General features: G+C 39.4%; 6 protein-coding genes across 6 annotated transcripts; 4 read left to right on the forward strand and 2 right to left on the reverse strand.

The window, feature by feature from the left end:
• Nucleotides 1–70: 70 nt before the first annotated feature.
• Nucleotides 71–1,517, reverse strand: JH06_0609 (aminopeptidase; the record flags this gene model as incomplete). The annotated part of the gene is made up of 6 exons (XM_014674691.1): nucleotides 71–221; nucleotides 251–280; nucleotides 317–638; nucleotides 700–838; nucleotides 868–1,377; nucleotides 1,410–1,517. The coding sequence occupies 6 exons, from the start codon at nucleotides 1,515–1,517 to the stop codon at nucleotides 71–73; spliced, it is 1,260 nt and encodes a 419-aa protein (XP_014530177.1).
• Nucleotides 1,518–2,227: 710 nt separating this feature from the next.
• On the forward strand, nucleotides 2,228–3,036 carry JH06_0610 (guanine tRNA methyltransferase; the record flags this gene model as incomplete). The annotated part of the gene is made up of 4 exons (XM_014674692.1): nucleotides 2,228–2,283; nucleotides 2,313–2,436; nucleotides 2,467–2,554; nucleotides 2,585–3,036. The coding sequence occupies 4 exons, from the start codon at nucleotides 2,228–2,230 to the stop codon at nucleotides 3,034–3,036; spliced, it is 720 nt and encodes a 239-aa protein (XP_014530178.1).
• Nucleotides 3,037–3,624: 588 nt separating this feature from the next.
• On the forward strand, nucleotides 3,625–6,441 carry JH06_0611 (hypothetical protein; the record flags this gene model as incomplete). Its single annotated transcript, XM_014674693.1, has 5 exons — nucleotides 3,625–3,673; nucleotides 3,706–3,810; nucleotides 3,841–4,385; nucleotides 4,417–6,060; nucleotides 6,091–6,441. The coding sequence occupies 5 exons, from the start codon at nucleotides 3,625–3,627 to the stop codon at nucleotides 6,439–6,441; spliced, it is 2,694 nt and encodes an 897-aa protein (XP_014530179.1).
• Nucleotides 6,442–6,565: 124 nt separating this feature from the next.
• JH06_0612 (hypothetical protein) lies at nucleotides 6,566–7,900 on the forward strand (the record flags this gene model as incomplete). The annotated part of the gene is made up of 1 exon (XM_014674694.1): nucleotides 6,566–7,900. One exon carries the CDS (start codon nucleotides 6,566–6,568, stop codon nucleotides 7,898–7,900), a length of 1,335 nt encoding a protein of 444 aa, XP_014530180.1.
• An 86-nt stretch (nucleotides 7,901–7,986) lies between these two features.
• JH06_0613 (serine/threonine protein kinase) lies at nucleotides 7,987–10,190 on the forward strand (the record flags this gene model as incomplete). Its single annotated transcript, XM_014674695.1, has 11 exons — nucleotides 7,987–8,027; nucleotides 8,054–8,104; nucleotides 8,140–8,226; nucleotides 8,254–8,361; nucleotides 8,392–8,770; nucleotides 8,800–8,976; nucleotides 9,007–9,559; nucleotides 9,590–9,675; nucleotides 9,705–9,812; nucleotides 9,843–9,921; nucleotides 9,952–10,190. 11 exons carry the CDS (start codon nucleotides 7,987–7,989, stop codon nucleotides 10,188–10,190), a joined length of 1,908 nt encoding a protein of 635 aa, XP_014530181.1.
• Nucleotides 10,191–10,234: 44 nt separating this feature from the next.
• On the reverse strand, nucleotides 10,235–11,768 carry JH06_0614 (glycosyl transferase; the record flags this gene model as incomplete). Its single annotated transcript, XM_014674696.1, is given in 7 exon segments — nucleotides 10,235–10,401; nucleotides 10,433–10,568; nucleotides 10,597–10,731; nucleotides 10,799–11,080; nucleotides 11,092–11,122; nucleotides 11,137–11,670; nucleotides 11,731–11,768. 7 exon segments carry the CDS (start codon nucleotides 11,766–11,768, stop codon nucleotides 10,235–10,237), a joined length of 1,323 nt encoding a protein of 440 aa, XP_014530182.1.
• Between the last annotated feature and the right edge of the window lie 59 nt (nucleotides 11,769–11,827).

Consider the following 11,827-nt stretch of genomic DNA (forward strand, 5'->3'; position numbering starts at 1 on the left):
CTGTGTTGTTGTATTGAAGAGAAGATTGTAAGGAAGTGAACAGCATTGCTGACTAGACTTAAGACATGTATCATTCTAAGACCTTCGTATAGGATAGAGCAGAGAAGCTATTGACAGCATTCAAACCACTTAAACCATCTATCTTCAAAGCTGAAGAGTAACTATAAGCATCATAATCATAGTATTCTTCAATATCATGCAATAAGAACCAATCAATCTCTCTGCATATCATTCATATATCATTCTGTACGCATTCAGAGCTTCATGAAGGATTTGATAACTAATCATCATTCAATATTGCCATGATTACCCATACATCGTTGCAAATCCTTCTTGAATAAACACATCACTCCAGTCAGATGTTGTTACTGCATCACCAAACCACTGATGTGCTATCTCATGTGCTACGACATATGCTACACGACGCTGCTGATCTGTATTGGAACTCTCGCTTATCTGAAGGTATTCTCCACGGAATATCAACAGACCATAATTCTCCATTGCTCCAGCTGCAAAGTTCGGGGACAATAACAACTGGAGATGAGAAAGAGGATAAGAAGGAATCAGATAGGATTGAAAGAAATCAAGACTTCTTTTGGCAATGGAAGAAGCAAATTGGAAATCAGATGCATTATACCCTGTGAATGATGAAATAGAAAGAATAGATACACCGAGGAAAGACTGTAACGATTCTAGTACCGGCTGCTGACGAATCAGTGATCCATTGAAAAGGACCGATTCCAAAGGCCACTAAATAAGCAGACATTTTTGGAGATTTTGAAAATGTTACAGTTTTGAGTTTCTCACCTGAATCTGACTCTGAGAAAGAAATCGACTCCTAGAATGAAAACAAAGCAGAGATATTACGGACTGCGTATTAGATACGATATCCAGATCATAGGGAGCAGTAACAGTAATAGTAAAGGGCATCTTCACATTAGGTTCATCGAACGTAGGGAAGCATGTTCGTGCATAATTGGGTTCGAATTGAGATATGATAAAAGGATGACGAATCCCAGAAGTGTCATTCACATAGGTAAGATAACAGCCCATCAAATCCTTTCGAATCTGACTTCCAAAATCCATGAAGAGTTGGTACAAACCAGAAGGAATCACTTGACCCAACTTGATGATAACAAGTTGATTCTCTTCGTCAATATGATATGTTGCGATTGGAATGGATTGATTGAGTGAATCAACTAGATTTGCAGAGAAGAGATCCCAAATCATATCCGCTGCACTGATTCGGATGGATTCAACTTGTTTTGTTACGTTCAGAAAAATCGTTGTGTGTCCCTCAATCAGTTCTTTCTTCACATCAAACGAGATATACAACAAAGTATCATAGGGAATAATTTCATTCTGGAGAGGATATTTCTATGAGTCAGACAATAAAAAGAGAAGGATACATAGGTTTCATTCGTTGTACGATGAGTTTGATACGTTAAAAAGACTGTACCAAGGATAATAGCTATCAGTGGAACGATAAAGTTCAGATAGCTGGAGCAAAAGGACATTTTGGAAGTGATTGGGAGTTTCAGCTCTGATCAGAACAAAGTTGCCGGCCACTTTGCGGCCACTGAATGTTAACAAAACTACGGAACAGAGCATTGGGACGTCAACTGCAAAAATATATTTGGTATCAGTGGACAATGGAATCAGAGACTCTTTGTCATTACAGTAATGTTTCAAAAGAAGAACAAAAACAAAAGAAGTAAGTAATGGGGGAAATGATCATGGTTCGTAGAATTGAATTTGGAAAGAAGAAAAAGAGGGAAAAATCGATTGAGTTGAGGTATGTTCACTCTAACGGAATGATCTGGTAGAAGGAGGAAACGCATTGAGGAAGCTCAAGCGAGGGACACAATGTTGGATCAAATGACAGAGGAGGAACGAGTTGCCTGGACGCAAGCTCGACTCCAACGCGGTAAGAAACTTGTTTTGGATAGGAGTGTAGAAGCAGCTCTGGAAGCAGCTCTTGCCGATGGCGTTAAATATGGACAACGTATTGCAATTGATGTGAATTATCAAGAAAGGATGTCCACGTTTGTAGATTCCTAACAAGGATGATCATTCATAGGAACAGAATTCTCTTGTAAAGCAACTATGTTTTAGTCATAATGCAAATAAGGTGGCCTCCAAGCATATTTCACTCCATGTTTGTGGAATGATATCCTACAGTTTGCTGTTGTTGACTCCTTGATTCCAGTCGCCTAAAACAAATAAAATGCTCTTTGATAATGGTGCTCAGAATTGGCCAGCTACCTTTCATAGCTCCACTCTGTAGGAGATGTGTTGCTGTACTAATCTAGTGAGAATGTATTTTCACCTACGGAGATGATCTATCTGTCTCCAGATGGAAGTGAAGAACTTCTCTCTCTGGATAGTAGCAAAGTATATGTCATTGGAGGTTTTGTGGATCGTAGTGTGAATAAGGTGAAGACATGGTATTATTCTGAAATCTAGAATCAGAGTGCAATTCGAGCCTCAGAATTGGGAGTTCCTTCTTGTCGACTTGCTTTGAAACAATTCTATCCAGAATGTACTAACCCGGGTCCGTTCATATAATTCGTATGATTTGTAGTGATGAATGTGAATACTGTTGTCGAGATTCTCATTTCCTTCTTAGAAACTGGGGATTGGCGCGAAAGTTTCCAACGAGCCGTTCCTCTTCGAAAGACACGTACTAAAGACAACACAAATAATGAATATGACTACAAACTCATTCAAACAGAAGAAGCACTTCTCTCCCTTCCAATAATACGATTAACCAAATTTGAATTTAAGAATGTTCTACATCGATATTGTGTGAAGCATCAAAAGAAATTGTCTTTTGAAACAGACGAATACGATTTAAAGAATACAACACTTCCGAAGAATGAACGAAGTCGATTTGTCGTGAGAGTTCTTATTGATGGTAAAGTGGTGGGAGAAGGGAGAGGAGGAAACCTACGAATTGCATCTGCATATGCTTCATGGAGAGCTCTTAACGAATGTGGAGTGTATAATGACGCTGCTGAAACCTTTAGTGAATGACCTGTTTGTTCAATTTACATGAAGGTATCCCTGTTATTCACAGTTTTCACTCGACTTCATTAAAGGATGGGACCCCAAACAATGTAATTCTTGTATAACGGTTTTTCAAGTCTTTTAGCCAAGATCCCAATCTCATAAATCAACCCACTCAGAACATCAGGGGATCCGTGACTTGGACAAGATGGATGGAATGGTAAATGAACTACAAAAAGCCCTTGAGATTCTCTTCTGTAATGCTCCGGGTACTAATTGGAATATCAGCGATGACACCAAGGTGATCAAAATGCGGCAATTCGATGGATTCAACAATTTGCTAATTCGGAGGCGGCGATTGAAGTCTCTCTTCGGCTACTCGAATCGTGTGGTAATCAGAGCAATGCAATCATTTTTGGCATTATGAAGATTCTTGTCCAACACATCCTCCTTAGTTGGGTCACAGTCATATCCTATACAGTTTCCTATCATGCATCCGTTTCCTTTATTGCCTAGTCCAAAATACAACTCGAAACAGTGATGACAACTCTGATGAATCTGTGTTTACGGAATGACAACTTATCACAACATATTTTAGACTCCATTATTGATCTCATGTCTGCTATTATTCTTTTGTATCAAGAACCTGATGTAGATCTGCTTGGTAAGAGAAATCCGTTGTAACTAACTAAATAGAGACGATTTATTCTTACTGTGAACATGGAAAGCTTGGAACACCGATCTATATCCAACTGTGCGCTAACTTTCCTCTAATTGCCAAACGGATTCCTCACTACTTTTGTACTTCTCAAAGAAGTCTTTTATTTTTAGCCTCTATTGATCAAGCAGCTTTCGATACAAAATGGTTGAAACTCCGCAATTTTTGTTTTCATTCAGTTCAAACAATCGCATCGTCAATTTCAACAGATCAATTGCTCCAGTATCCTGCTCTCTTCCAAAGTCTCTGTCAACATCTCTCAAATTGGTACATGATGAGTTACAACGATAATTCAGCCCTATTTGGTGATGAAGCCTTTTTCGAAGAAGTTGTAGATGATACTTCCGTATCCACCAAGAAGTCTATCCTTGTTCTCAATCTAATTCTTAGTATTCGCATCCAATTCGATCAACTCCACTCGTTTCCACTCTTTAGAACCATTCTAGATATAACTATGCGAATTATCCAAATCCTTCAATTGGATACATCTCCTGAAACATTACAACAGTTCTCCTGGCCTCTTTCCTGTTCATTCTCGACGATCTATGATCTATTTACATTCCCTTCTCCTTCTCTTCCCCAACTTCGGAATCGACCTGATGGAGGAAGATCATATTGTGCTACACTACGACAGTTGACAGACTGTCTACTCCAGTCAGTAACAAATCCTTGAAATGAATTATGATTAGCAATCGATTATCCTTTCGTTCCTTACTTCTCCAATCCAATATACACTTGAATATGATCCTATTCCGCGGTTTATTGACGCTCTTGGCAGACTTATCAGTGATCATGTTTACATCATCAAGACTGAGACGGGTCTTCTGTCTCAAATCCTATCTCTTTATATCACCATTCTCCAAAATTGTTCAAGTCTTAATTACTGTAATCTTGTCACAGATACGCTAAATGAACTCTTTATCAACATTCCAGAAATACCCTCGGATTGTGTCACTTTGATTCCAAATCTCATTCATGCTCTTGTAAAGTGTTCATCATTTCCTGAATCGCTTTTTGTCTCTAATTCCCAAGGATGTGATGATGAAGACATGATGCACAAACTCCGTCTGTCTTGTCAGGATGTAACTCTCTCTCTTGCATCATCATCTGTTGGAGTTTTCACTATTGCTTCATCTCTCATCAGCATCACAGGATCAATCGCTATTCAAGAGAGTGTTTTGTGCTTGTTTCGTGGTATTGTGGATTCGATTGAAGAATCCTTGTTATCATTGTTCGTTGATTCACCATTTCAAGATGATTCACTCAATTTCCGAATTACAAAACGAGCAGACATTCCTACCACTCCAGTTGTAACAAAATATGATGAAATTCTTGAATATGTCTACCAACACATGAATGAATACACAGTTCACCCAATTCTTCTTTCAACCGCTCTTCAAGTCATGTTTTCGTTTGATAATTGGACTTTTTCAAGAAGAGATCTCTGTCAACATCTCTTTACGTATGTCTTATCAGCATGTTCATCTTCGCCTATTTCTTTGCTCCCACGGTTATTCCAGTATATTTGCAGATTGTATGAGTCTCCCGTTTTGGTTGTAACACGAGAAATGATTGAGCAAATCTTGTCTCTTTCAGGATATATTGCAAATATGGAGGTGGAAAATGTTCAACATGATTACATGCAACTAGTGGCCACTTCAATTTGTTACATAGATGAGAATCAGACACTAAATGTGTTGTTGGAGGTTGTTACTCCAATATGTCAATCAATCAAATCTGGATCTGATTCGCTTTCATTTCAGATGATTTGTCTTACTGGTATCCTTGATGGCTGTTTGATAGAATCATTGGCCAACCAGATCGCTTCCACAGTTCTTGCCTCTCTCCAATCAGTCTTTTGTTCGTTGTCTCAACAGCACAGTCCACTTCTCCTTCATGTGGTTCATGTGTGTAGGGCAATTGTACGAGCTGCCCACATTCAGTTGGATAAACAGAATGCCACAATTATTCTGAATTTCTGCAATCAGTTGGTCGGAGTGGAAGAATTTCGCGATCAGACTCTGGAAGTGATTGAAATCCTTCTTAACGACTCTTTTCAGATAATCCCCGTGGAACAACGTCTTCCGCTTTTTACAACAATCAATCAACTGTATTCTTGGAATATCCAAAATCATACTGTTAAAGCGAATATTGATAGTATCAAGTATATTATTCATATCCAGTATGTATTTTTGAAGGAAGATAAGGTGGATGTGGCTCAGCAAGAAATGTTGATTATGATCACCCGTCTTCTGATTGCTACTATTCGGGAAATGGTTAATGAAGAAGAGTTAATTCGAGTTGTAATTCGATCCCTTGTTTATCTTGTCATTGTGGGTGTATCTGTTGAATGTGACTTGTAGAACTACGGTCAGCTCATATCTGAGTTATATGCAAGTATTCTAGCTTGTCATATTGAACTCTCCCTCTGGAGTGTATCCTCTCGGTTACGTACATTCATTATTGGGCAGTTAGTAGCCTTATTGCTTCCAGGAGGAGATCTTCAACCTATTGCAGATCAAGCAATCCAGCAAGTGTTTGCAGATCCCAGTCTTTCTTGTTTATCCATGGTTTCGGCTCCCTTTAAGGAGAAATGTGCTCAACTCTTCTTAACGATTAAGAAGCCATCTCTCACCCGTTCAGTGGTGAGTGACTTGGAGTATGTACTGTTGGAACAGATGAGTGAAACTACTTTTGTGAAGAAGTACTGCTGATTTAGGTTTTTTTGTTTGTTACAAGCCTTCGCCATGAGGATGATTCTTCTGGAAAGTGGGAGTTTCGTGCAAGTGTAACTCCTGTACGGGATCTACGGATTATTAATTTCTTTAATCTATTGCTATGTCATATCCTGAACCTAATGTTGAATCCCAGTCTGGAAAGGAATGTAGTACGGGGGATGTACAGAATAACTCCGTACAAGGCAATTTGGATCGCATATTCCGAGCTTATGCCCCTTCGTTTGTAACGGAGAAGGTTGACCAATTGCATGATAAAAGAACTGCATTGGATATTGCTGTAAGAGAGAAGATCAATAAGGTGTTCTCTGTTTGCGAACGTATTGTGGAACACTACATTCCCGATGAGTCGTTTGAGAGACCGGAGATGGATGAGAATACCGATGTGTTTACAAGGATGAGTTCGTTCTCACGAGAACTATCAACCCGTATTTGTGATAAGTTCCTTCCTTTCGTAAAAGTCGAAAAGGAGAAACTGCAAAAACGGTGTGAGCCAATGGATGTCAAGCCTCTTGTTGAGTCAATCAAAAATAAGGTGAAGGAGACTGTGGAACCGGTCTTTACTCCCTTTACTCCCATCATCACTCCTCTAGTCTCTCTCTTTCTGATCATCTTCTCAACCATATACCTTTTCTGTCGTACTGTATTTGTGGATCCAATGTTATATTTGTATTCTCTCTATAAGAAATACTCAACACAAGTAAAGAATGAATTCATAGCTGATTCCGATGGAAACTATCCTATTGTTAGCAAGGCCACTACTGCCTATAACTATGTAATGGATGAAATCTATCCGATTTTTATTGATTCGGATGGAAAGATCACATTGGAGAAGTTCCAGTCTCTGTGTAAGACGAAGAGTGTGGAGTATCAGACATTGTTGAAGGAGAAGGTAACAGAGGAGAATCTGCGTGCCTTGCTTAGCAAGACAGAAGATGGTGTAAAGGCTGCAATGGCTCCTGTTCGAGAGAATGAGAAGATAGCAAAGGGATATTACGAGGAGTTGGTGAAGCTGTTCTCTGATGATGAAGGTCATTTTACAACAGAGAAGCTTACTGGTATGGTAGGTGAGAGTGGCTCACAATTGAAATCGATTCTCACCAAGGGAGTGAAGGTAATTAGTGATACTACTTCGGAGAAGGTGGAGAGTGTGAAGAAGGAGGTGCTAAATCGATGGGATGAGATGAAGACTAATGCTGTCTCGTTCATCTCTATAGCGATGGGCTTCGTTTTGTTCTTCCCTACGATCTCGTTCCTTCTAACAGTGTTTGTCTTGAGTCTCTTCATTGATATTGATGCAGTTGCTCCAAGTCCCACCATGAAGAAGATTTTGAGTGCGATTGATACGATGGAGGTGTCGAAGCAGACTGAAGGAAGTGTAACAGAAGTAACTGTCAAGTACGATGATGCAAAGTTCTCAAGAAAAGAGGACAATTAATTGTATATTGAGTTTGAGAATGTTTGTGAATTATCATACGTCAATTCTTCCACGGGGATTGGCTCATAAACCAAACAACATAGAGAATGTTACAACGAACATTCATCGCTGAATCGCCTCAAGGAAGGTACAAGAAGGTCATCTTTTATGTAGGATCTTGATTTGTAGTGGAACGAATGTCTTGGCTCAGGCTCATTCAAGAAAGTGTAAGGCCTCACAGGACATTATTGATAAAATAGGTATCGGGGATGGGATACAGTGAAAGGAAAGGATGTAGCTTGGAATGAGATTTATGTTTCTGAGTTGTCTGAAAAAGAGAAGGATCGGTTTTCTAGCGAAGTAGAATTACTTAGGTCCATCGAAGATGATCATTTCATCAAGTACTATTCGTCATGGTACGATCCGAAAGAAGAGAAGGTAGTTATTATTACTCAGATTGTAACAAGTGGTACTTTAAACAAGTAGGATTAAGCACGAAGTATAACCTGTAGTTACGTAAAAGGAAAGCAACTCACAATGGAGGCGATTAAGCGGTGGTCGATTCAGATCCTTGAAGGCTTGAAGTACCTCCATACTCGTACACCTCCAATCATCCATCGTGATCTGAAGTGTTCGAATATCTTCATTGATGGTAAAACATCGAAGATTATGATCGGTGATTTGGGTTTATCCAAACGACGTTGGGAAGGTGCTCAAATGTCGATAGCAGGTACTCCAGAGTTTATGGCTCCTGAAATATTTGCAAATGGAGTCTATGATGAGAAAGTCGATATCTATGCTTTTGGAATGTGCGTTTTGGAGTTAATCACCAAGAAGATTCCCTATGGTGAGTGTCATTCAATCAAAGAGATATATACCAAAGTTACAAACGTAGGGATGGTGTTTAGTAAGAAGAATAGGGAGATCTACCAGACTGCTTCGAAGATGTGAAGGATGAGCGAGCGAAGACGTTTATTCGAAAGCTAATAGCTCAAGGACCATCACGACCCTCTGCTAGTGAATTGTTAGAAGATCCTTTTCTGACCGAGGTAACAGAGTCCGATAAGCAAGGAATTGAAGTTGATCAAACAATCATGGTACAATTGTAAGTGAGATATGAATTGAAGGAACGAGAAAGATTGGAGAAACAGGGAATCCCAACAGCTCTGAGTTCGATTCCTGTCAAAGATGAATTTTCTCCTCCTTCTACGGCTCCGGCAATTCCTGATAAAACACCAGAACCTATTGTACCGGCTCCTTCTACATGTCTTCCATCTAATACGGTTGATCCAAAATCCGAAGAAAAGGAGAAGGAGATTCCTGCTTCTTCTCCTCCAATAAAAGCAGAGTCCGAATCAAAGTCTGAGAATGGCCCCCACACAGCTCCTACTATTGAAATCAGCTCCCTTCAAGAGCCAACAGCTCCCACTCAATTGTCATTGCCATCTCCAACAATCCAGCGTTCTTCCAGTCTTACACTCTCTCATCCAGGAATGAAGAACAGTCATCCCTCAGCCATCCACCAACAACGAGTGATCCATCACAAGACGTTATCGTCTTCAAGTTACCGTCATGGGAATGGCAGTGGTACGTTGAGTCCCTCACTGATGATCGCCAACATCCAGAGCCCTTCTCGAAGTCACATTCATGCTGTATCTCTGGAAAGTGTGGAGCGAGTGAGTAAGGTTGGATAAGGGGGATAATGACTAGGTCAAGATGTGGATGGGCAACTGACAGTTTCATCTGATCTTCCTACAGACAGTAATGACACCTCGACAAATGATTGTATGCCACAAGTAGTCCCTATTTTGATTATTGATGGTAGTTACAATTAGTATTTCGAGGGAATGAGAGTTCATCTCCAAAGACTCCAGGAATGGAAGAAGATGAACAAAGTAGAACTTCAGAGCAATCACCAAAGGATTCAGATGAGGTATATCTTAGTAGACGATATGAAGGATAGGAAGTGATTGACAGTATAAGTATTACTCTTTCAAAACAAGAAGAATTCGAGTTTACATTCAGAATTGTGTGTTATTATTGTGAGTGAATTGAAAAGAACTCACAGATAGATAAAGGAGGCGATCACACAACAAAGTCAACATGGACTCAATTAGTTCGTTATACTTATGGAGTCTCAAAACCAGAAAACTTAGTTAGTGATCTGATTAGTAATGGAATTATACGAGAAGGATCATTACTTCCTATTGCTGTTGCTTTTGAGGGATGGTTAAATGAAGTGATATACAATGTGAAGATGGATGAATTAGAAGTGAATTCAGATGAATTGGAGGTGGTAGAAAAAGAATGAAAGTGTTTGTTGTGAAGAAACAAAATGAAAACCTATAAAAGAAACTAGAGATCGATAGGAGCCAACGGTTTCCATTTCGCATATGCTAAAGTACCTTTAACAGGATGAATATAAGGACAGTAAGCGCGATTCCAGAAAATATCTTCAATTGTAAGTCTCTTGGATCGTTGTTTATCCAGATATCCTTCCAATCCTAAATGAAGGGCAGGTACTAATAGATAAAACTTAGGATGCATTCTTACCTCGATGAGTAGAATCAATCAAATATCCCTTTTGTCGTCCCATCATAGAAATCAAATAATTGTCAACTTTAGCACGACCAATCACAACATCTTTGATAGTTGCAAAGTTGAAGTATTTGGAGAATATAAAGTAATCCTACAAACTGAATTCAAACGATACAAACAACAGCACTGTCTTGATTACGAATCTGCGTCACATAACCAAAACACTTCTTCATATATCGCTTAAATGTTGTCAAGTCTTTGTTATTCATCAACGTGAAACAACGAGTGTCATATACCCGTCCTGAAATCTCCACCTAAATGACATATCTTCTTCATACCTACCACTCGAGGAATGGACTTTGACTCCATTTTCTTCTTCACCTGACGTAGGAGAGAAAAGATAGAGGGAGAGACAATGATGTCACTATTGATGTATCCATAAAACTGACTATGATAGAGATGGAAGGATTGAAGATATAAATCACGCACATAGGGCATATTGAAAGGGTTCTGTTGGTAATTCCGAATTACTGTTACATTCAGCTTCATAGCAAGTTCAGTGATTCTATGTGAGCGAGTAAACAGAACTGCTTTGAAATTAAAGTTGCGTTGAAACAGATCGAACATCAGTAATTGATTCCTCACTTGATATGGGATTGTCTTCTAGAAATCACAATTGAATAGAGTGTCACACTTCCTTGGACTCTACAGAGGAACACAATACAAGATCAAGTTCATCTTGATTCTTGTAGTTCGGAGCAAATGGATATTTCGGAATCTCTTCTTCCTTATGATTGAACACGATCATTGATTTCTTGGAGTTCTTCGAGCCTCCACTTCGGTCCAAAATCTTACGTGTTCCTTTGCGGATGAAAGGATCTGATTCTATCTCCTTATTTGGGAGATTTTTAACGTCTTTTGAATCACGAAACGGATCTTCGGTGATTCTGTTAGGAATATCAGTGGATTCTGATACATCCTCAGCTGCTTCTGTCTCAGCATAGAGTACCTCCTCCTGGGAAGGTTTCTCGATAGTCATCGTTGGTTCCTCTGAATCATCTTCAGGAATCACAGAAGAACTATCACGAACGATAGGAGTTGGAGTTGCAAAAGTGTCAACTTTTTGTGTGCTGCTGACACTAGCACTTGAAATACGAGTTGGCTCTTCATCAATTACACTATTCGTTGGGAAGAGAGAAGAAACAACTGTCCAAGTATTTGGACGAGGAGTAGTAGTATTAAATAATGTCGGACTTACTGTTAACACATCAAGAAAAACAGTGGAAGAACGAAATGATTGAGAGGATTCAAACACTGAAGGAGTTGTCAGTAGCTCAACAAAAGGAGCCATAGTCACTCCCTCAACTGGAGAGTGTTGATTCTTCTGGAAAACCACATGAAACGATGCAG

The sequence above is a fragment of the Blastocystis sp. subtype 4 genome (genome assembly GCF_000743755.1).
Source record: "Blastocystis sp. subtype 4 strain WR1 chromosome Unknown seqid_0003, whole genome shotgun sequence".
Lineage (NCBI taxonomy): Eukaryota > Bigyra > Opalinata > Blastocystidae > Blastocystis > Blastocystis sp. subtype 4.